This window comes from Manis javanica, chromosome X (assembly GCF_040802235.1).
Source record: "Manis javanica isolate MJ-LG chromosome X, MJ_LKY, whole genome shotgun sequence".
Lineage (NCBI taxonomy): Eukaryota > Metazoa > Chordata > Mammalia > Pholidota > Manidae > Manis > Manis javanica.
Window position 1 is genome coordinate 46,653,061 of NC_133174.1, and position 26,526 is coordinate 46,679,586.

General features: G+C 35.1%; 1 protein-coding gene across 3 annotated transcripts in view; it reads right to left on the minus strand.

Moving 5' to 3' along the window:
* FAM120C (family with sequence similarity 120 member C) overlaps positions 1-26,526 on the minus strand; it is a 144,418-nt gene that overhangs the window by 37,299 nt on the left and 80,593 nt on the right. For all 3 annotated transcript variants that reach the window (XM_073227964.1, XM_073227963.1, XM_037010375.2), the window contains exon 10: positions 13,184-13,433. In XM_073227964.1, the coding sequence (XP_073084065.1) occupies positions 13,184-13,433 (250 nt within the window). The remainder of the gene's footprint in view (positions 1-13,183; positions 13,434-26,526) is intronic.

The following is a 26,526-nucleotide window of genomic DNA, read 5'->3' on the forward strand; positions in this document are numbered from 1 at the left end:
TATTCTGTTTCATTGATCTTTGTCTAATTTTGCACCAGTGCCATACTATTTTGATTTCCCTAGTTCTGCAATATAGTTTGAAATCAGGGAGGGTGATATCTCCAGCTTTTTACTCCTTTCTCAAGATTTCTTGGGCTATTTTGGGTTCTTTTGTGATCCATAGAAATTTTAGATTTATTTGTTCTAGTTCACTGAAAAATGCCACTGGTTATTTTGATAGAGACTGCATTAAATCTGTAGATTGCTTTGGATAGTATGGGCATTTTAACAATAATAATTCTTCCAGTACATAAGGATGGCCTATTTTTCCATTTATTTGTGTTCTCTCCAATTTCTTTCATAAATGTCTTACAGCTTTCAGAGTACAGGTCTTCCACCTCAATGCTTAAATTTATTCCTAGTAGTATAATTCATTCATATTTGATATAGTTATTGGTATGTTTACACTTACAGGTTCCACACTTTCACTTTTTTGTTTGTTCCTCTCTTATTGTCTTCTATTACGTTAAATATTCTCTAGTGTGGCATATTAATAATTTTGTTTTATTACTGTATTTAGTTATTTTCATAGTGGTTGCTCTATGGATTGCAATATATATCTTAATTATACACTACTTCAAACTAATATTAGAGAATTCCAGTACTATGTAGAAACTTTGCTCCAATATAATTCTGCTTTCCTCCCTCCATTTTGCTATTATTGTCACATATATTGTGCCTGTGTTCTAAAACCAACATAAAATTTCATAATTATTGATTTATGAGTTGTCTTTTAAATCAGTTAAGTGAATAAACAAGAAAAAATGTATTTATACCATTTTTTATATTTACCTGTGTAACAACCTTTATTGATTTGGTGTCATTTCCATTGAGTATGAAGGACATGATTTGAAAGGCAAGTTAGTAGCAATAAATTCTCTTAATCGTTGGTTATCTGGGAATCTATGTCACTTTCTATTTTAAAACTTTATCAACAAAAATTTAACATACCATATGACTGATGTATTAAAAGTGTACAATTCAGGAATTTTTAGTGCATTCATAGGGTTGTATAGCTATCACCACTATTTAATTCTAGTACATTTAAATCACCCCCAAAAGAAACCTCATATCCATTAGTGACCACTCTATTTGTCCCTCCCTCACGCCACTGGAAACCACAGATCTATGGATTTGCCTGTTATACATATTTCATATAAACAGAACTATACAAGTCTTTTGGTGATTGGTGTCTTCCAGTTAGTTTAATATTTTTCAGTGTTCATCCATGTTACAACATGTATTAGTAGTTAACCCATTTTTATAGCTGAATAATATTCTATGATATGAATATACACTTTGTTAACCCACTGATAAGCATTTGAGTTTTTACTGCTCTTTGACAGTTAAAAATATGCTATGTGAATATTTATGACCATGTTTTTGTATGTAATGTCTTCATTTTATGTTCTTACCAACAGTGCTCCAATTTCTCTACATTGTCAGTATTGGTTTATAATGTTCTGATTACTTTAATCAAACATTTTAGATTACAGCCACCCTAACAGGGGTTAACTGTTATCTCACTTAAGTTTTGAAATACAATCTCCTAATGATTAGTGATGTTGAGCATCTTTTCATGTGCGTATTGGCCATTTGCATATCTTCTGGAAATAATTGGAAAAATGTCTATTAAAATATTTTGACCATTTAAAAATTTAATGATTTTTCTTTTACTGTTCAGTTCTAAGAATTCTTTATATATTCTGGATACTAGAACCTTAAGAAATAAGATGATTTGCAAATATCTTCTCTCATTTTCTGGGTTGTTTACACTTTCTTCACAGCATTGTCTTCAGCACACAAGCATTAAGTTTTGGTGCAGTCCAGTTAATCTATTTCTCTTTTTGTCACTTGTGCTTTTGGCATCATTATCTAAGAAACCATTGTCTAACCTGAGGTCATGAAGATTTTACCTGCTGTCTTCTAAGAGTTTTATAATTTGAGTTCTTACATTTAGGTCTATAATACATTTTGAGTTAATTTTTGTGTATGATATAGGAAAGGCCCAACTATGTTCTTTTGCATGTCGATATGCAGTTACTACAGGAGTATTTGTTGAAAAGCCTATCTTTCTCCATTCAATTAGTATTATTGTCAAAAATGAATCAACCACAAAGGGTGTATTTCTGAACATTCAACTATATTCCACTGATTTATGTCTACCTTTATGGGAGTGTGCCACTGTCTTTATTACTGTAACTTTGAAGTAAACTGTGAAATCAGGAACTGTAAAATCTTTGTCCTTTCTTTCAAGATTGTTTTGGTTACCCTGAGTCACTTGCACTTACACATTTGTCAGCTTACTAAAATCTACAAATCCATCTGGGACTTTGGATTATATTGCCTATATAGATCAATTTTGGGAATATTGCCACCTTAATCTTAGACCTTCTTATACATTAATAAGGGATGCCTTTTCTATTTACTTAAATCTTTAACTGTAGTTTTTAATATAAAGCTCTCATACTTTTTGTTAACTTTATACCTAAGTATTTCATTCCTTTTTATAAAATGAATTCTTTTCTTTTGGAAGACTGTTTCATAGTGTCTTAAAATACAACTGATATTTGCATACTGATGTTATATCTTGTGACTGCTAAACTCATTTATTGGTTCTCATTGTATTTTTGACACTTAAAATGTGTCAAAATACACATAAAATTTACCATCTTAATCATCTGTAAGTGTACAGTTCAAAAGTATTAAATATATTTACATGGTTGTGCAACCATTATCATTATCCATCCCCATAATACTTTTCAGCTCTAAAGTTTAGATTTTCAGTTTTACATTAGAGAATAACTCCCCATTCAACCCTCCTACCAACCCTGGCAACTACTATTTTTTTTACTTATTATTTTTATTAAGGTATCATTGATATACCCTCTTAAGAAGGTTTCAAAAGAAAAACAATGTGGTTACTACATTCACCCATTTTATCAAGTTCTCCCCATACCCATTGTAGTCACAGCCCATCAGTGTAGTAAGATGCAACAGAGTCACTACTTGTCTTCTCTGTACAACACTGTCATCCCCATGATCCCCCCCACACCATGTGAACTAAACATAATACCCCTCAATCCCCTTCTCCCTCCTTTCCCACCTGGATTTGTTTATTTCTTATGGTTGAATAGTATTCCACTGGGTATATGTACCACATCGTTTTAATCTATTCATCTAGTGATGGACACTTAGGTTGCTTCCATATCTTGGCTATTGTAAATAATGCTGCAATAACCATAGAGGTGCATGTCGTTTTGAATCTGAGACCGTGCTTTCTTTGGGTACATTCCTAGGAATGGAATTCGTGGGTCAAATGGTATTTCTATTTTAGTTTTCTGAGGAACTTCCATATTGCTTTACACAATGGTTGAACTAGTATACATTCCCACCAGCAGCGTAAGAGGATTTGCTTTCTCCGCATCCTTGCCAGCATTTGTTGTCCCTTGTCTTTTTGATGTTGGCCATCCTAACTGGTGTGAGGTGATATCTCATTGCGGTTATAATTTGCATTTCCCTGATAATCAGCAATGTGGAGCAAATTTTCATGTGCCTGTTGACCATTTGAATTTCTTTTTTGGGGAAGTGCCTGTTCAGATTCTCTGCCCATTTTTTAAGTGGGTTATTTGCTTCTTCTTTATTGAGGTGCATGAGATATTTATATATTTTGGATGTTAAATACTAGTCGGATACATCATTTACAAATATATTCTCCTATACTGTAGGATGACTTTTTGTTATGTTGATGGTGTTCTTTGCCATACAAAAAATTCTCAGCTTGATATAGTCCTACTTGTTCATTTTTGCTTTTCTTTTCCTTGCCTGAGGAGATGTGTTCAGGAAATAGTTCCTCATGTTTATATTCAAGAGATTTATGCCTATGTTTTTTCCTAAGAGTTTTATGGTTTCACAACTTACATTCAGGTCTTGAATCCATTTTGAGTTTTATTTTGTGTATGGGGTTAGACAATGATCCAGTTTCATTCTCTTACATGTAGCGGTCCACTTTTGCCACCACCAGCTTTTGAAGAGGCTGTCATTTCCCCATTGTATGTCCATGGCCCCTTTATCATATATTGACAATATGTTTGGGTTAATATCTGGACTCTCTTATTCTGTTCCACTGGTCTGCGGCTCTGATCTTGTGCCAGTACCAAATTTTCTCGATTACCGTAGCTTTGTAGTAGAGCTTGAGATTGGGAAGCAAGATATCCCATGCTTTATTCTTCCTTCTCAGGATTGCTTTGGCTATTCGGGATCTTTTGTGATCCCATATGAATTTTAAAACTATTTGTTCCAGTTCCTTGAAGAATGCTGTTGGTATTTTGATAGGGATTGCACTGAATCTGTAGATTGCTTTAGGCAGGATGGCCATGTTGACAATATTAATTCTTCCTAGCCAAGAGCATGGGATGAATTTCCATTTGGTAGTGTTGTCTTTAATTTCTCTTAAGAGTATCTTGTAGTTTTCAGGGTATAGGTCTTTCACTTTCTTGGTTAGGTCTATTCCTAGGTATTTTATTCTTTTTGATGCAATTGTGAATGGAATTGTTCTCCTGATTTTTCTTTCTGTTAGTTCATCATTAGTGTATAGGAAAGCAATAGATTAATGTGTATTAATTTTGTATCCTGCAACTTTGCTGAATTCAGATATTAGATCTAGTAGTTCTGGAGTGGAGTCTTTAGAGTTTTTTATGCACAGTATCATGTTAACTGCAAATAGTGACCGTTTGACTTCTTCCTTACCAATCTGGATGCCATGTATTTCTTTGTTTTGTCTGATTTCTGTGGGTAGGACCTCCAGTACGATGTTGAGTAACAGTAGGGAGAGTGGGCACCCCTGTCTTGTTAATGACCTTGGGTGAAAAGCTTTCAGCTTCTCACTGTTTATTATGATGTTGGCTGTGGGTTTATCATATATGGCCTTTATTATGTAGAGGTACTTGCCCTCCATACTCATTTTGTTGAGAGTTTTTATCATGAATGGATGTTGAATTTTGTTGAATGATTTTTTGGTATCTCTGGAGATGATCATGTGGTTTTTGTACTTTTTGTTGATGTGGAGGATGATGTTGATGGATTTTCAATTCTACCATTCTTGCATCCCCGAGATGGATCCCACTTGATCATGATGTATGATCCTCTTGATGTATTTTTGAATTCGGTTTGCTAATATTTTGTTGAGTATTTTTGCATCTATGTCATCAGGGATATTGGTCTGTAATTTTCTTTTTTGGTGTGGTCTTTGCCTGGTTTTGGTATTAGAGTGATGCTGGCTTCATAGAATGAGTTTGGAAGTATTTTCCCGCTTCTTTTTTTTGAAATACTTTAAGGAGAATGGGTATTATGTCTTCTCTATATGTCTTGATAAAATTCAGCATGACTCCATCTGGCCCAGGGGTTTTGTTCTTGGGTAGTTTTTCAATTACCGATTCAATTTGTTTGCTGGTAATTGGTCTGTTTAGATTTTCTGTTTCTTTCTGGGTCAGTCTTGGAAGGTTGTATTTTTCTAGGAAGTTGTCCATTTCTTGTAGGTTTTCCAACTTGATAGCATATAGATTTTCATAGCATTCTCTAATAAGTCTTTGTATTTCTGTGGGGTCCGTCGTCATTTTTCCTTTCTTATTTCTGATCTGTTGATGTATATAGATTCTCTTTTTCTCTTAATAAGTCTGGCTAGAGGCTTATTATTTTGCTTATTTTCTCAAAGAACCAGCACTTGGTTTCATTGATTTTTTCTAATTGCTTTATTCTTCTCTATTTTATTTATTTTTTCTCTGATCTTTATTATGTCCCTCCTTCTGCTGACTTTAGGCCTCATTTGTTCTTCTTTCTCCAGTTTCCATAATTGTGTCCGTAACTATTCATCTGGAATTGTTCTTCCTTCTTTAAATATGCCTGGATTGCTATATACTTTCCTCTTAAGATTGCTTTCGCTGCGTCCCACAGAAGTTGGGGCTTTGTGCTGTTGTTGTCATTTGATTCCATATATTGCGTGATCTGTTTTAATTTGGTCATTGATCCATTGATTATTTAACAGTATGTTGCTAAGCCTCTATGTGTTTGTGATCCTTTTTGCTTTCTTTGTACAGTTTATTTCTAGTTTTATGCCTTTGTGGTCTGAGAAGTTGGTTGGTAGAATTTCAATCTTTTGGAATTTACTGAGGTTCTTTTTGTGGCCTAGTATGTGGTCTATTCTGGAAAATGTTCCATGTGCACTTGAGAAGAATGTGTGTCCTGCTGCTTTTGGGTGTATAGTTCTGTAAATATCTATTAGGTCCATCAGTTCTAGTGTGTTGTTCAGTGCCTCTGTGTCCTTACTTATTTTCTGTCTGTTTGATGTGTCCTTTGGAGTGACTGGTGTGTTGAAGTCTCCTAAAATGAATAATAAAGAAGTGTCTTTATGACATTGTGGAGCTCCTCATTCTCATGGCCTGCTTTTTGCTTGAGAACTCTGTCATTGCACCAAAAGTGGGGGTTGCTCTTTCCAGAGCCACAAACGATAGTCCTGCTCTACATGTGGCCATTGGAGATGGCAGAGGCTAGTTGGCAACTCCTATTCTTGTTGGCTTCACTGTCCCAGAGTGGAAATTTCTTCGTATGCCTGAACTGGGATAGGGATAAGTGAGTCCCCAAGTATTCTTGATATGCTGCCCCAGGATTAGAGCTTATGCCCTAAGTAAAGGCTGGGTGGGTGATCCTCTTTATCATGTCTACCTAGTTACAGGGCTGGCATTGATGAGAAATGGCAGTATTCCCCTTCCAGGGTGAAACTATAACTGAAGAATGGGAGCTGAGAGGAGTCCCCATCATCTTGGCTATATATGCCTGATCGTTAGATGATTAAAAAATAATAATTTTCACCATTAAAGTTGTAATTCCATTTGGGAGAGGGTTCGGCCACCTCCTTATTCTGTCCTTCTGGAAGTCTCACCCCTGTCTTTCTCTTTTTTTCTTACAATAAAATATATATAAGAATTTATTGCTTTAATAGTTTTTAAGTGTACAGTTTAGTGGCATCATCACATTCACTTTATAGTACACCACCACCACTTATATCCAGAATTTTTTCTTTTTCCCACCTTGAAACTTGTACTTATTAAGCACTAACTCCCCATTCCATTCTCCCATTAGCCCCTGGAGAGCACAATTTTACTTTCTGTCTCTGAAGTTGACTACTCTAGGTACCCCACATAAGTGGAATCGTACAATGTTTGTCCTTTTGTGTCAATCTTACTTCACTTAGTAATGTCTTCAAGATTCAGCCATGGTGGAGCAATGTGTCAGAATTTCCTTCCCATTGTATGTATATACCACCTTTTGTTATTGGTTCATCTATTGATGGAAATGGAAAGCTTCAACCTTTTGACTACTGTTAATCTTCTGGTTCCCTTGTATGTAATAAGTTGTTTTCCTCTTGCTTCTTTCAAGATGTCCAAGATTGTCTTTGTCTTTTAACTATCTAAGTGTAGATCTTTGAGTTTATACTACCTGGAGTTTTTATTTTGGATGTGTATATTTATGTTTTTCATTAAACTTGGGAAGTTTTCTATTCTTATTTCATTATAATTTTTTCCTAACCACCCTGCTTTCTTCTTAGTCACCATTTATGCATATGTTGGCATGCTTCATGTTGTCCTACAGGCTCTTTTCATTTCTTTCTTTCTTTTCATATGCTGTTGTTCAGATTAGATGATCTTTATTGATCTATCTTCAAGCTCACTGATTTTTTTTCTTCTCTCAGTTAAAATCTGCTGTTGAACCCTCAAGTGAATGTTTCAATTATTGTACATATAAACTCCTGAATATCTATTTGGTTTCTTTTTGTAATTTCTCTTGTTACTCTCTTTTGGATTGATCACTGTTATCATACTTTAATTCTTCAAATACAGTTTCTTATAGCAGCTGATTAAAAGTCTCTATTTACTATGTCCTACATCTATAATACCTCACAGAAACTTTCTGATGACAGCTTTTTGCCCTGTATATGAGCTGTATACTATTTCTTTGTAAGTCTTCTAATTTCTTGTTGGACATTGGACAGTTTCGATAATGATAGTAGCACCTCTGAACTTTTGACTCCCTCCCAAAACACTGGTGATGCTACTTCTTTGTTTCTTTGCTTATTTGTTTATTGACTGTATGGACTAATTATGAAAAATCTGTCTCTCCTGCAGTGTGTGGCCTGATGTCCTTCCTCAGATTTTTATTTTTATTTTTAATTCTTTTCATTTTTAAGCCTAGCTTCCCAGAAGTCTCCCTTGGATCAACATAGCTTATTAGCCAGCCAGTGATTAAAGGCTGTGTGGAAACATCCTGAGCCAACAAACCTTACATTTTTGCCAAGGGGATCTACATACCAAGATCGGCACATACATTAAAAATTCAGGCAGTTTATAAGTATGGCTTTTATTTTTACCTTGTGCAGGTTTCGTGTTCATCCAGGTAGGAATATTTACTTGGGGCTCTCTCTGCTCTCTCCCAAGTGTATATGCAGCCCTGCTGTGCATGTATGCAAAATTCCAGATCCCCATCAATATATGGGAGCTTTTCAAAGCCTTTCATGGATGTTTTATTGCTCAGATCTCCCAGTTAAATTTTTGGCATGGTGTATTGAGTCATATGCAATTAAGGTGTTTACCTTCCCTGATGTTTTGCTATTGTTTTTGACAACATCCTGAACTTGGGACTTCTTTTTTTTCTTTCCTTCTTTATTTGTTCATTAAAAAAATTCTTTACTTAGCTCATGATCTGCTAAATAATTACTTAGTTTTTATTCTACCTTTTATCTTTTTTTTCTTTACACATATCTCTATAATAAATCCATCCGGAATACATGTGAAGCAAAGCTCTAGCTTGATGTTTTCTCCCCAAAGAACAATTCAATTTTTTCAATAATTATTTAAAAATTCATCTAATCCTCACCGATTTGTGAAGTTTCCTTTAGCATACATTGTCATTATGTGTCTAGGGTCTTACTCAGTATTATCTGCTCTAAAATAATGACCTGTTAATTTGTGTGCCAGTTTCACATCACTTTAGTGTAAGTTTATAATACATTTCGGTATTTTGTTTGTTTGAGCCAAGTCTTCTTTTATTGTTCTTTTAAAAAAATTCCAAGCTATTTGCTCTTCCCAATGAACTCTGGAATTATTCTGTCTAGTGAACAGAAACTAGTTCTTATATATCTTTAGTTTTTATGTATTAGAATGGCACATATTAACTCACATGCTCTATTACAGCTAAGAATGAATCCACAGCTTCTTAATAGAATTCTCAGAAGAAATTCTTCGATTTCACCCATGAATGTAGAGGAACAAACCTTGTGCACTTTCATGTTATATTTCAGGAAAATTCATGTTTAAACAAACCTTTGTTAGAAATGACAGGGCCTTGGTACATGCCTTTCCACATTCACCTGGGCTGCATCTCATTCCTAGAAGCCTGACAGTGTTCCTCATTATCATTTCCTCCTCAGCGGAGACCATTATAAAAGTTCTGCATTCCTCAAACTGTTATCAATCAGCCTTTCCTAGTAGACTCTCATTCCTCTAGGCCAACTGTCCAAGAGCTTCACAAATGTAAGTTTTAGTACTTCCCTAATATTACATTATTTTCATGAGAGGTATTTTGTACCTATAGTTAGTAGGAGAAATTTAGGAGTTTGGACTCCTAGTACTCAATTATGCCATGGTTCAATGTTCCCACCTAGTCTTTACCTGATATTGCTGGGCAATGAAGTATTTAGGGTAAGTTAATCTTCATTTTCAAGTTGAATTTTAAATTTCTAACCAGATTTTATGTTAATTTTTAAAACAACATTTTTTTAAATCATTTTGTCTTTTAAAAAACATAGGAAGTGGGAACTGGAGAGACTTGGGGTCCAACTCTTGTACTACCCCTTACTAGCTTTGCAATCTTTGCAAGTCACTTCTCTTTGAGCTTATTTACTTTTTAGTGTTATCATGAGGATTAGCAGAATCATACTCAAAAGGCTGACTTAGCACACTGCCAGGTCTGTAACATGTAGTATTACAGAACCTGTTCTTCATGATTTTATGAACATTGATTATTGCCTTGTACTTTAATAATGATCTTATATGGGTTACTAACTTATACGGAGCCATTTCCCCCTACATGAAATGATTCTAGATGATGCCTCTTTTTGGATTCTTAGGTCTTCTAAAAGCAATCTTTACCACCATTTTCATTGCTTTTAGGCAGTAGACTATAATTTATAATTGATGTCACTGGGGTTAGTTCTAAGAATAGCTCCTACTCCCTTTCTCACTTCCTTTACAATTTGCTGCTCCTGATCTTCTGTACAACAGGAAATCCGATGACCAAATTATCAGAAATGTGTCTGATTTAAGAATAAACAGGTTCAGTGGGAGGCTAAGGAGTTCTCTTCAGGAGAAGCATATAGAAACTATCAGACTACTAGAACAGTCTTTGTGATAGCCATTATAGCTATTCATAAGCCATTAGTACTTCTTTTCACGTTCTTCAATGTGTAAAAAAACCCAGAGAATCAAACAAATGGGAACATGAGCTATTACTATACTTTCGAGAGAAAAGATAAATAAAACATACAATTTCAAAGCCAATATGGGATAATGCAGGGCTGGGTCCCAGGAACATGTTAGGAGGTAAGAGGAATGAATCCTTCCATTATTATTATTGAGAAGACTTCTTAAGTCACTAGTCTTAATGTAAAAGCAGCCAGAAAATTAACATATACTAAAAATCTATCATGTGATGAGGCCCCTGCATGAATTATCTCAGTACTCAAACAGTTCTGAGCAAAGGAATTATTATACACATTTATAGTGAGGAAATGGATCCCCTAAAAGGTTAAAGTGACTTATCTAAACCAAAAAGTGCCAGAGCCAGAATTCAAACTAAGGTCTGCTCAGTTATAAAGCTCAATGATCTATAACCCTCTGGTTACTTGTAGGGACTAACTTACACTTTGCACAAAAACCTACTTCCTCTACATCAGCAAATAAACAATGAGACAGTGTAACAGAAAATAGAATATCACCCATAATCACAACAATATAAATCAAGTACCTAGGAATTAATTTAAAATGCAGAAGACATATGAAAAAAAATTAATGCATAAAGGAAAGAAAGCTGAATAAAGGGAGAGGTAAATTATTACCTTTGAAAAGGAAGACTTAACATGATAAAGTTAAATTAACTTCTCCAAATTATAACTTCAATTCATTATAAAAACAAATTCAACAAAATTTTGTGGAAACTGGACTAATTCTAAATTATATATGGAAGAATAAAAGTTCATGTGGTTCAGGAATAGCTAGTATAAGTCTGAAACAAGAAAAGCAAACAGCAGAGATTTACCTTACCTGTTATTAAGGCAAATTACAACTCTTAATAATTGAAACAATATGATCCTGGCAAAGGATCAAATAAGCAGTGGAACAAATAAAATCCAGAAATGGACTCATGTATGTATATGAACTTGGTACACAGGAAAGGTGGTAATACAAATCACTGAGGAAACAAGAGATCATTTAATAAAGTGGAGCTGGGAAGACTGGCTTATTATGAAGAGAAAATAAAATTAGATACTTTCCAAGCATATACAGAATAAAAATACACACTACAGTAAAGACCTGACATGGAAGGTAACATTATGAAACTATACAAAAGTGTAGAAAAATATCTTTATGACCCAGGGGTAGGGACGAATTTATTAAATAAGATCCCCAAAGCACACACCACAAAGGCAAAATGTGATGGGTTTGGCAAAACTAAAATTAAACTTGGTTAAGGGTGAAGTATACAGTTATCCATAATAGGAATGTATAAATGGATGGCTAGAGATGGATATATGGGTAGTTATATGAGATTAAGTATAGTAATATATTAATTATAGAATCTAAGTAGTGGTCATATGGTTATTTACCATGCTTTCTTCCAACTTTTCTGTGTGTATGAATTTATAATAAAAGGTCAGTAAAATGAAAGACTTGTTCAACAAAGATACTGCACATAAAGTTTAAAAAATTGTAACAGGTGGAAAAGATATTTGATACACACACACACACAAATAAAAAAAATTGCTGTGTATGTATTTGTATGCACACACGTATCTGACTAGAAACTTCTGTAATCACCAAAAATAAAAAACAATAACTTAAAAGAAAATTGGCAAGATAGGCACTTGAGAGAATAAGAAAACAAATGTCTAATATGTATACTAATATGTATAAAATAAAAATTCAATCTCATCTGTAGTCAAATGCAAATTAAAATAGAAGATACTACTTAAAGCCCACTAGATTGGCAAAAATGAAGAAGTTATATGGTATCAGTAGTGACAATAATATGAAGAAATAGAAATCCTTATGCATTTGTTCTTAGGACTAAAAATTAGTATAGATATAATCTAGAGAAATCTGGCAACATTTGGTGAAAAACCTATGTGCATCTTTTATAAGATCCAGCAATTCTACTCCTGATCATACACTTCAGATAAACTGACACAGGAACACAAAGAAAAGAGAGATCTATGAAGATATTCCCTGCAGCACCGTTTGTAATACTTAGGGACTGGAAACAACTATCTATCAATCAATAAACAAAGTATGGTGATATTAGTATTTGATGAAATATAATCCAGCAGTAATGAGGAATGAACCACATGAGTACAGATAGATCTCAAAAATAATACTGAGTGAAAACAGAAATAGAATGAGATGTACAACACAGTACCTTTCATGTTAAAAAAGGAAAAAAATCTACACAAACACTATAGATTGTACATGGATATACATATATCTAAATAAATGCATGGAAGATGGCTTAGAAGAACACATAAAGTAACCAAGAGTGGCTACTTATGGGTAGAGAAGGAAGAAACTGGATCAGGAATAAAGACTAAAGGGGAAAAAAATCAAATATAAAGAAGGGTCATATATGGACTGATGATGACAGAGGATCATGAACTGAGGAGAGTATCATGGCAATCAATTTAAGTATTTCTGAAGTCTAAGCTAAACATAAAACAAAAACCTTCCCACCCCAAACCACCAGAAAAACATTTGGTTAAAGTAAACATCAAAAAAAAAGAGAGAGAGAAACAAACCAGTCACTTCCCTGCGAAATGGCTTACCGGAGTATACAGCACATGAGCAGCAAATGGGTAGGGACATTAGCTGGATTGAGCATACTAGGTGTGTCTGACTTCATACAGGCCAGGAAAGCTCGCATCCTTCTGTTCTTGTCCTCAACTGCTTTGCCTAGCCAGAGTTTCTTGAGGTTTGGGCAAGTCCATTCTCGAAATGTCAGTGCAGATACCAGCTCAGGGGTTTGAGGTGACTTCCCTTTATAGGCAGACCACTCTTTGAGGATCACTGAAGGAACTGGAAAAGAGAAATTCAGTAAAAATAGGCTCTAAAGAATTTGTGCATATCTGCCACTGGCCGCAACTGACAGGATCGATCACAATACATCTTTTTGTTTTTTTTGCCACTATAATTTCTATTGTTAGCAGTAGTAACAGCAGGAGTATAGTAAGCATTTATTAGATGCTTGATAGATGTCAAGTATCCTGTATATAAATGTAAATCTTATTTACTCATCAGAACAATCCTGAGAGAAGTATTAGGACTGTATTATCACAAAACACAGCAAAACATAGTGCTTGCAGATGAAGAAATCAGGGCTCAATGTCACATAGTTATAATTATGCTGAAACTTTCTTAAGTAGATATACCAGGCTAGGCAAGAAAAGAAGTCCAAGGAATTATTATGTGAATACCTGGCTTCATAACAGACTATAGGACATCCCAGAAGACTTTAAAGAATTTTACAAAATTCTTGAAAAGCCAACATTATTTAGACTTACCAAGGTGTAACTGACAAAGAAAACATGGCTTCTGTCTACTTCTAATATTAGTCTCCTGAGCTTTCGCTTCATTTACTTAAGACATCTAGCATCTACTCACTTATCCAAGTTAGGAACCTGGAAGTCATCCCAGAGTCTTTCCTCTCCTTCATTCCTTCCTGTACATCTGGTTAATCCCAAGGTCCTGCTGATTCTTCTATTTTATAATCCCTTGTATCTGTCCCCGTTGCTTCATCACAATAAATAATATAGAGGTTCAGATCTCATCATCTTTCACCTGAGAAGAATTTCCAGACTATTCCTGCCATCATCCTGTCTGGTCTCTTTCACACCCTGCTATACAACTACTACAGTGCTCTTTTAAAAATACCTTTTAGTTTGAAATAATAGATTCACAGGGAGTTGCAAAGATAGTAGACAGAGGTTCTGTGTACCCTTGATCCAGTTTCCCCCAATGGTTATATCTAAAGTAATTATACTACAATATCAAAACTAGGAATTCAATATTGGTATAATTGTGTCTATAGTTCAATGTCATGTGGATTTGTATATCCACCATCACAATGAAGGTGCAGAACTATTCCATCACCACAAAGACCTCCCTTGCGCTACTACTACCCCTTTCGTGGCCACACCCAATACCCTCTAGTACCATCCCTAATACCTGACAACCCCTAATCTGTTTTCCATTTCTACAATTTTGTCAGTTTGAGATTGTTATATAAATAGAATCATAGACTATGCAACCTTTTGGGATTGGCATTTTCACTCAGCATAATGCCACTGAGATTCATCCATGTTGTTTCATGTATCAATAGTTCATTCACTTATTGCCGAGTAACATTCGACGGTATGGATGTACCATAGTTTAATCATTCACCTTTGCAGGATATCTAGGTTGTTTCTGTTTGGGGCTATAATGTATGAAGCTGCTATGAGTATTTGTGTACAAGTTCCTGCATGAAAATAACTTCACATCTCTGGGATAATGGCCCAAAAGTAAAAGTGCTGGCTTATATTCTTAAGTGCTTTTTCAGTTTTGAAAGGAGCTGCCAAACTATTTTCCAGAATGCAGTACTATTTTACATAACCACCAGCAATTTATCAATGATTCATTTCCTCTACTTCCAATCTAGCATATGGTATTATCACCATTATTCCTTTTAGCCATTATGACAGGCATGTATTAAAACATCCTTGTGGTTTAAATTTGCATTTCTCTAATGATGTTGAGTATCTTTTCATGTCTGTATTTGCCATATCTGATCTTCTTCAGTAAAATGTCTATGCATAACTTCTGCTGATATTCTAATTGGATTGTTTTCAGGTTTGAGAGTTCTTTGTATATTTTAGAAAATACTTTAGGTATGTGGTATTTATTCACCGATGGATGTCCAACTGATCCAGTATCATTTGTTAAAAAGACCATCCTTCCTCCAATGAAGTGCTTCTGCACCTTTGTCAAAACTCAGTTGGCTGTACTTGTATAGGGCTCTTTCTGGGCTCTATTTCTGTGATCTGTATGCCTGTAGCACTGTCAATACAATTCAGTCTTAAATATTATAGCTACACAATAAGCCTCGAAGTTCAGGTAGAATGACTGTTTCTAATTCATTATTCCTCTCCAAAAATATTTTAGCTATTCTAGTTCCTTTGATTTCCATATATTAGAATAATCTTGTCTATAACCATAAAGACTACTACTGGGATTTGTATGGGAATTGAGTTAAACCTGTGCAGCAGTTTGGAACTGGAAGAACTGGGGAAAACTGACATTGTTACTCTATTGAGTCTTCCAATTCATGGACATCTATGTCTCTCCATTGATGAAGCTCTTCACTGATTTCTTTCATCAGTATTTTCTAATTTTCAGAATATAGATCCTGAACATATATTGTTGATTTATACCTAAATATTTCATTTTCTTTGGAGGGGCTGTAATGGTACTGTATTTCAATCCCACATATACATCGTTAGTATACAGAAATACAATTAACTTCCATGTTTATTTTATATCTTATAACCTTGATGAATTCACTCAGTTCTAGGAGTTTTATTGTACATTCCTTATGATTTTCTATATAGACTCTACATCCTCTGAAATCAAGAACAGACTTCTTTCTTTCTGGTATGTATGCATCCAATTTAATTTTCTTGCCTTTCTATGCTGGCTAGAATTTCCAGTACTATACTGAAGAGCAGTGGTAAGGGCAAACCATCCAACCCTTGTTCCTGATTTTAGGAGAAAATTGCTTGGTATTTCAGCATTAAGTATAATGTTAACTGTAGGGTATCTGCACACGTTTTTTATTAAGTGGAAGAAATTCCACTGTATTTCAGTTTCTTTGCATATAATGAATCGTTAAATTTTGTCAAATGTTTTCCTGTATCCATTGAGATGATTGTACTTTTCTCCTTCAGACTGTTTATGTGGTCGAATACATTGACTGATTTTTCAAATTTGGAACCATATTTATTCCTTGCAACCATGGAATAAATTCTAACTGGCTATTGTGTATAATTCTTTTTACATAGTGCTGAGTAATACTATTATTTTGTGAAGAATATTTACATGCAGGGTAGGCAAAAAAGTACATTCAGATCGTGTTTAAAATAGAGCAATCAGTGATTTAACAAAGATTGTTGGATAGTAAGGAAGCTAACCTTGAACCTTTGGTAATCACAAACCTAATGCCTACAATGAAAATAAGTACATATCTATCGATTATCACTATAAATGTAAATGAACGGAACGCACCAATCAAAACACATATAGACTTACAGAATGAATAAAATCAGGATCCATCTATATGCTGCCTATAAGAGATTCATTCAAACCCAAAGACATGATGGATTAAAGATGGTGGTGTGGGAGGACAGAGGCTTCCTCCTAAAACTGGATACAATTAGAAAATATAGCTGGCGCAACTAATCCTGAGAACTGGATACAATTAGAAAATATAGCTGGCGCAACTAATCCTGAGAGAGCAACAGGAAAGGGGATGGCGCCAGACTGCATACACCTGGAGAAAACAGCAGACCTCACCAAACGGGGTAACATAGCAGAACTGTGGCTCCACAGGACCCAAGCACTTCCCCCACCCCAGCTCACCAGCAGGAGGAAGAGAAATGGAGCAGGGAGGGAGTGGAAGGCTTGGGACTGCTGAATACCTAGCTCCGGAGATCTGCTTTGGGAGCACAAACCTATATCTCACGGTGCTTTCATGATACTCGCATGACTACCGGGTTGGAAAGTTAATACAGGCACAGTTCTTGGGGAGACTGGGATTCCGGCCACTTGTGGAAAGCAGGGATCCATATCCGGCTGCTCTGGGACAAAAACTTATACCTGTGTGACCGGCCCGCTAGCTCAGGCAGTGGAGACAGGCACAGAAACCAGGAAGCGGGGAACAGCTCTTTCCTCCCCCAGGCACCAGTACCGCTCCCCTGCGACCCCCAACATTGCTTCAGGGGCTGAGCAACTACAGAACAGAGATTCTGGACACTAGAGGGCGCCATATACAAACATGAAATGCCAAAGGAACCTTGTCCAGAGTAAAATTATTAATACAACTCCCGAGAAAGATTTAAATGATATGAACCTCGTGACTCTTCCTGAAAGGGAGTTCAAAATAAAAATCATCAACATTCTAATGGAGGTACGGAAAGACATCCAAGAACTCAGGAATGAATTCAGGTAGGAGATCCAATCATTGAAGAGCATGATGGAGGGTATTAAAAGCAGGTTGGATACGGTGGAGGAGAAAATAAATGAAATAGAAACTAGAAAAAAGGAATAAAAGAAGCGGAGGCACAGGGAGAAAAAAGAATCTCTAAGAATGAAAGAATATTGAGAGAACTGTGTGACCAATCCAAGCAGAACAATATTCACATTATAGGGATACCAGAAGAAGAAGAAGAGAGAGAAAGGGATAGAAAGTGTCTTTGAGGAGGTAGTTGCTGAAAACTTCCCCAATCTGGGGAAGAAGATAGTCTCTCAGGCCATGGAGATACACAGATCTCCCAACACAAGGGACCCAAGGAATACAGCACCAAGACACACAGTAATTAAAATGGGAAAGATCAAGGGTAAGGACAGACTGTTAAAAGCAGCCAGAGAGAGAAATAAGATCACATACAAAGGAAAGCACATCAGGCTAACATCAGACTTCTTAGCAGAAACCTTTCAGGCCAGAAGGGAGTGGGCATGATGTATTTAATGCCATGAAGCAGAAAGGCCTTGAACCAAGATTACTTTAGACGGCAAGATTATCATTTAAATTTGAAGGAGGGATTAAACAATTTCCAGATAAGCAAAAGCTGAGAGACTTTACCTCCCACAAACCATCTCCACAGTCTATTTTGGCACAGTCTATTTTGGAAGGACTGCTATAGATGGAAGTGTTCCTAAGGTTGATAGCTGTCACCAGAGGTAATAAAACCTGTGAAGAAAGTAGAACAGCTAATTATGAAACAAATGCAAAATTAAATTAACTATCCCTGAAGTTAATCAAGGGAAAGACAAAAAGTACAGAATTTGATACCTAATATATAAAGATTGAAGGAGGAAGAAAAAGGAGAAATAGAAAAGAACCTTTAGATTGTGTTTGTAACAGCATACTAAGTGAGTTATAAGTACATACCTATCGATAATCACCCTAAATGTAAATGAACTGAATGTACCAAGCAAAAGACATAGAGTCACTGAATGTATAAAAAAACAAGATCCATCTCTTTGCTGCTTACAAGAGGCTCACCTCAAACCCAAAGACATGCACAGACTAAAAGTCAAGGGATGGAAAAAGATATTTCATGCAAACAGTAGGGAGAAAAAAGCAGGTGTTGCAATACTAGTATCAGACAAAATAGACTTCAAAACAAAGAAAGTAACAAGAGATAAAGAAGGACATTACATAATGATAAAGGGCTCAGTCCAACAAGAGGATATAAACATTATAAATATATATGCACCCAACACAGGAGCACCAGCATATGTGAAACAAATACTAACAGAACTAAAGGAGGAAATAGAATGCAATGCATTCATTTAAGGAGACTTCAACACGCCACTCACTCCAAAGGACAGATCCACCAGACAGAAAATAAGTAAGGACACAGATGCACTGAACAACACACTAGAATAGAAGGACCTAATAGACATCTATAGAACTCTACACCCAAAAGCAACAGGATACACAATCTTCTCAAGTGCACATGGAACATTCTCCAGAATAGAACACATACTAGGCCACAAAAAGAGCCTCAGTAAATTCCAAAAGATTGAAATTCTACCAACCAACTTTTCAGAACACAAAGGTATAAAACTAGAAATAAACTGTACAAAGAAAGCAGAAAGGCTCACAAACACATGGAGGCTTAACAACATGCTCCTAAATAGTCAAAGGATCAATGACCAAATTAAAATGGAGATCAAGCAATATATGGAAATAAATGACAACAACAATACAAAGCCCCAACTTCTGTGGGATGCAGCGAAAGCAGTCTTAAGAGGAAAGTATACAGCAATCCAGGCATATTTAAAGAAGGAAGAACAAACCCAAATGAATAGTCTAACATCACAATTATGAAAATTGGAAAAAGAAGAACAAATGAGGTCTAAGGTCAGCAGACGGAGGGACATAATAAAGATCAGAGAAGAAATAAATCAAATTGAGAAAAATAAAACAATAGAAACAATCAGTGAAACCAAGAGCTGGTTCTTCGAGAAAATGAACAAAAAAGATAAGCCTCTAGCCAGACTTTTTAAGAGAAAAAGAGAGTCAACACACATCAACAGAATCAGAAATGAGAAAGGAAAATTCATGACAGACCCCACAGAAATACAAAGAATTATTAGAGAATACTGTGAAAACCTATATGCTAACAAGCTGGAAAACCTAGGAGAAATGGACAACTTCCTAGAAAAATACAACCTTCCAAGACTGACCCAGAAAGAAACAGAAAATCTAAACAGACCAACTACCAGCAACGAAATTGATGTGGTAATCGAAAAACTACCCAAGAACAAAACCCCTGGGCCAGATGGATTTACCTCAGAATTTTATCAGAGATACAGAGAAGATATAATATCCATTCTCCTTAAAGTTTTCCAAAAAATAGAAGAGGAGGGAATACTCCCAAATTCATTCTATGAAGGCCACATCACCCTAATACCAAAGACATACACAGAATAAAAGTGAAGGGATGGAACCAGATTATTTCAGACAAATAACAGGGAGAAGAAAAACAGGATTAGCAGTACTTATATCAGACAAAATAGATTTCAAAACAAAGAAAGTAAAAAGAGACAAATAAGGCCACTACATAATGATAAAGGGGTGACTCGAACAAGAGGATATAACAATTATAAATATCTATACACCCAACATAGGAGTAACTACATATGTGAAACAAATACTAACAGAATTAAATGGGGAAATAGAATGCAATGCATTCATTTTAGGAGACTTCAACACACCACCCACTGCAAAGGACAGGTCAGCCAGACAGAAAGTAAGTAAGGAGACAAAGGCACTGAACAACACATTAGAACAGATGGACCTAACAGACATCTGCAGAACATTCCAACCAAAAGGAGCAGGATACACATTCACCCCAACTGTACATGGAACATTTTTCATTACAGACCACATACTAGGCCATAAAAAGAACCTCAGTAAATTCAAAAACACTGAAATTGTACCAGGTAGCCTCTTAGACCACAAAGGTATGAAAGTAGAAATAAATTATGCAAAGAAAACAAAAAAGCCCATAAACACATGGAGACTTAACAACTTGCTCCTACGTAATCAACTGATCAATGACCAAATTGAAACAGAAGTCAAGCAATAAATGGAGACAAATGATAACAATAACTCAACAGCCAAATACGTTGGGATGCAGCAAAGGCAGTTCTAAGAGGAAAGTGTATGGCAATACAGACTTACCTCAAGAAAGAAGAACAATCCCAAATGTACAATCTAAACTCAACATTAATTAAAATAGAAAAGAAGAACAAATGATGCCCAAAGCCAGTAGAAGGAGGGACATAATAAAAATCAGAGCAGAAATAAATGAAATCTAGAAGAGTAAAACAAGAGTAAAACAGAAACAATCAATGAAACCAGGAGTTGGTTCTCTGAGAAAACAAACAAGAGATAAACCCCTAGCCAGACTTACGGAGAAAAAAAAAGAGTGTGTATACACATAAACAAATCAGAAATGAAAAAGGAATAGTCACAAGTGAAGCCACAGTACTACAAAGAATTATTAGAGAATACTATGAAAATTATATGTCAATAAATTGGACAATGTAGAAGGAACACAACTTTCTAGAAAAATACAACCTTCCAAGCCTGACCCAAGAAGAAACAGAAAAACTGAAGACACCAATTACTATCAATGATATCAAACTGTTAATAAAAAAACTACGCAAAAACAAAACTCTGTGCTGAGATGGTTTCACAGTTGAATTCTATCAAACATTTAAAGAAGAGCTAATACCCATTGTTCTTAAAGTATTCCAAAAAGCAGAAGAGGAGGGAATACTTCCAAATTCATTCTGAGGCCAGCATCACTCTAATACCAAAACCAGGCAAAGACACCACAAAAAAAGAAAATTACAGACCAATATCCCTGATGAACACAGATGCAAAAATACTGAACAAAATATTAGTAAACTAAATTAAAAAATACATCAAAAAGATCATCCATCACGACCAAGTGTGATTTGTTCCAGAGATTCAAGGAAGGTACAATATTCATAAATCAATCAACATCATAGACCAAATCAAACAAAAGGACAAAAATCACATGATCATCTCAATAGATGCTGAAAAGGTGTTTGACAAAACTCAACACACATTCATGATAAAAATGCTCAACAAAATGGGTACAGAGGGTACATACCTCAATATAATAAAGGCCATATATGATAAACCCACAACCAATATCATAATAGCAAAAAGCTGAAAGCTTTTCCTTGAAGATCAGGAACAAGACAAGGATACCCACTCTCCCCACTTTTATTCAACACAGTACTGGAGGTCCTAGCCATGGTAATCAGAGAACACAAAGAGATAAAATGCATCTAAATTGGTAAGGAAGCAGTTAAACTGTCACTATTTGCAGATGACATGATATTATACATAGAAAACTAGAGAATCCATCAAAAAGCTACTGGAACTAATAACTGAATTCAGCGAAGTTGAAGAATACAAAATTAATACATAGAAATATGCTGCATTCTTATCTACTAACAATGAATTGGCAGAAGGATATATCAAGACAAGAATTCCATCAAAAAGAATAAAATACCTAGGAATAAACCTAACCAAGGAAGTGAAAGTCCTATACCCTGAAAACTACAAGGTACTCATGAGAGAAATTAAAGAGGACACTAACAAATGGAAAATCATCCCATGCTCTTGGCTAGGAAGAATTAATATTGTCAAAATGGCCATCCTGCCTAAAGCTATGTACAGATTCAATGCAATCCCTATCAAAATACCAACAGTATTCTTCAACAAACTAGAACAACTAGTTCTAAAATTCATATGGAACCACAGAAGACCTCAAATATCCAAAGTTACCCTTAGAAAGAAGAACTAAGCTGTGGGGGATTGTGCTTCCTGACTTCAAGCTCTACTACAAAGCTATAGTAATCAGAAAAATTTGGTACTGGCACAAGAACAGATTCCATAAATCAATGGAATACAATAAAGAGCCCAGATATAAACCCATACATAGATGGTCAAATAATATTTGATAAGGAAGCCATGAATATACAATGGGGGGAAAAGAAGCTTCTTCAACAACTGGGGCTGACAAAACTGGACAACTACACGTAAGAGAATGAGACTGGATTATTGTCTAACTCCATAAACAAAAGTAAACTTGAAATGGATCAAAGAACTGAATGTAAGTTATGAAACCATAAAACTTTTAGAAGAAAACAGGCAAAAATCTCTTGAATATAAACATGAGCAACTTTTTCCCGAACACATCTCCTTGGGCAAGGGATGCAAAATCAAAAATGAACAAGTGGGACTACATCAAACTAAAAAGCTGTTGTACAGCAGAGGATATCATAGCAGGACAGAAAGGTACCGTACAGTATAGGAGAATATATTCATAAATGATTTGCCCAATGAGGGGTAACATCCAAACTATATCAAGAACTCACATGCCTCAACACCCAAAAAACAAATAACCTGATTAAAATAGGCTGAGGATCTCAAGAGCCACTTCTCCAAAGAAGAAATATGGATGGCCAATGGGCACATGAAAAGAGGCTCCACATCACTAATCATCAGGGAAATGCAAATTAAAACCACAATGAGATACCACCTCACACCAGTTGGTTTGCCAAACACCCAAAGGAGAAAAACAACAAATGTTGGTGAGGAAGTGGAGAAGCGGAACTCTCCTACACTGTTTGCGGGAATGTAAATTAATTCAGCCTCTGTGGATAGCAGTATGGAGGTTTCTCAAAAAACTAAAAATACAACTACCATTTGACCCAGTAGTTCCACTCCTAAGAATTTACCCAAAGGAAACAAGATCTATGATTCAAAAGAGATATGCGCCCCTATATTTATCACTGCACTATTTACAATAGCCAAGATATGGAAGCAACTTGTGTCCATCAGATGAATGGATTAAGAAGATGTGGTACATATACACAATGGGATAGTATTCAGCCATAAAAAGAAAACAAATTTTATCATTTGTAACAACATGGATGGAGTTAGAGGGTATTAAGCTCAGTGACATAAGCCAGGTGGAGAAAGACAAGTACCAAATGATTTCACTCATTTGCAGAGTTTAACAGCAAAGCAAAACTGAAGGAACAAAACAGCAGCAGACTCACAGACTCCAAGAAGGGACTAGCAGTTACCAAACGGAAGGGGTTGGGGAGGGTGGGTGGAGAGGGAGAAGGGAATTGAGGGGTATTATGATTGGTATACGTGGTGTGGGGGGTCATGGGGAAGACAGTGTAGCACACAGAAGATAAGTAGTGACTCTGTGGCATCTTACTACACTGATGGACAGTGACTTCAATGGGGTATTGGGGGAACTTGATAATATGGGTGAATGTTGAAACCAGTGTGTTGTTTATATGAAACCATCAGATTGTATATCAATACCTTAAGAAATTAAAAAAAGATTGTGCATCAATGATACTTTATTTACAAAATAAAACACACATACAGAGAATATTTATACCCATATTGATGAGGGATATTGGTCTGAAGTGTTTTTATGTACTCTATTTGGTTTTGTTATCAGGGTAATTCTAGTATTAGGCTTCAAAGAATGAGTTAGGAGATACTCTCGTATTTTCTGAAAAAAATCTGTAGAATTCATGGTAATTCTTTTTTAGGTATTTGATAGAATTGTCCAGTGAAACCAACTGAAGCAGGCATCTCTTTTGGAAAGTTTTAAATTAAATTTATTATTTGTAAGACTATTCACATGATCTATTTCATTTTAGATGAGTTGTGGTAATTTGTGAGAAACTGGCCCATTTATGTGTAGAGTTGTTTACAGTATCTACATATAATCCTTTTGGTGTCTGTTCTGATGATATGCTCTGTCTCATTCACATCAGTAATTTGTGTTCTCTATTTTTTTCTTTCCAGTATTGCTAGAAATTTGTCCATTTTCTTGTTCTTTACAAAAAAATCACTGATTTTTCCATATTGGTTTTCTGTTTTCAATTTCCTTGACTTCTGGTTTTTTATCATTGTTATTTCCTCTGTTTTGCAGTAGGTTTAGTTTTTCCTCCTCTTGTTTCTTACAGTGAAAGCTTACATGATTGATTAAAGACTTCCTTTTTTGTTATATGAACATTTAGTGGTATAAATCTCCCTGTCAACAATTATTTGGTTCCATATCACAATCTGTAATGTGCTGTATATTGATTTTCACACTGTTCCATGTATTTTTCATTCCCTTGAGACTTCTCTTTGTCCCATGGATTACATAGAACTGTTTTATTTTCCTAGTATTTGTAGATTTTCCTGTTATCTTTCTTTTGTTGATTTCTAGTTTGATTCCATAGTGGTCTGAGAAGACACTCTATGATTTCATTCTTTCAAACTTATTGAGATTTGTTTCAAGGCCCAGGATATGACTTATCATGGCATATGTTCTGTGGACATGTAAAAAGATGTATATTGTGCTCTTGTTGCATATTCTATAAGAATTGATTAGGTCTTACTCATTGATGGTAGTGTTAAGTTCTTTATTCTTGCTGATTTTCTATCTAGCTGTCCTACCCATTACTGACAGGGGAGTTGAAATCTCTAATTTATAATAATGGATTTGTCTATTTCTCATTAAAGTTGTATCAGCTATTGTATCATGTATTTCATAGCTCTGTTGTTTGGTGATACACATTAGGATTGCTATGGCTTCTTGATGGATCAACCTTTTACCATTAAGTTATGTCCCTTGCAGTTCCCGGTAATTTTCTTTGCTCTAATGTGTACTTTATGTCGTATGAATACAGCTATTCCTACTTTCTTTTGATTGATGACTTAATAGTATATCATTTATTATCCTTTTACTTTCAGCCTATTTCTCTTATCTACTTTTCAAATGAATTTATTTGTAGATATCATATAGCTGGGTCATGTTTTTTATCAAGTCTGTCAATTTCTGTACTTCAGTGTAGTTAGACCACTTACATTTAATGCAATTATTAATACATTATGGCTTAAGTCTGTCATCCTATTTTTCTTCTGTTTCTTTGCATTCTTATTCTCCCCTTCCTGTGGTTTACATGAACTTATTTTAGAATTCTATTTTTATTTTTCTATAATGTTTGTGACTATATTTCTTTGTATAGCTTTCAAGTGCATTTTTCTAGGGATAAAGTTATATATAAATTTGCCACAGTATACTGGTATTGATATTTAACCGGTTGAAGTGAGGTACAGTAACCTGATCTCTGTTATGTTTTTATGCTCCTCCATTTATAATTACCTTAGATATTCTCTCTACAGACATTGAAAACCCCATTAAACAGTGTTAGTTTTTACTTCAACTGTGAAACATAATTTAGAAAATTCAAGAGGAGGAAAGTCTATTGTATTTAGCCATATTTTTCTATTCATTTCATTGTTTAACTTCCTTCCTGATGTTCCAAGACTGCTTCTTTTATTATTTCCTTTCTATGTAGAGACCTACCTTTAAAAAAAAACTTAAAAGTGAACTACAGTTCAATTGAAGAATAAGTCAATATAGGCTTACAATATTAGATTATTTTCAGGTATACAATGATTGAACAATTACCTATATTATAGAATTCTCACCATGATAAAAGTGTACTTAAAACCTGACACCATACAATGCTTTTACAATGTATTGACAATATTTCCTGTACTGTACATTTTTGTCTCCATGCCTTTAAATATTTTACAACGTGAAGTCTGTACTTTATTCACTTCACAAATTTTGCCCAGCCCCTAAGCACTTTCCCCTATGACAACCACCAGCATATTTTCTGTATTTACAAGTCTATTTCTCTTTTTGTTTGTTTCTTGTGTTTTTTTTTTTAGATTTAGTATAGAAGTGAAATCCTATGGTATTTGTCCTTTTCT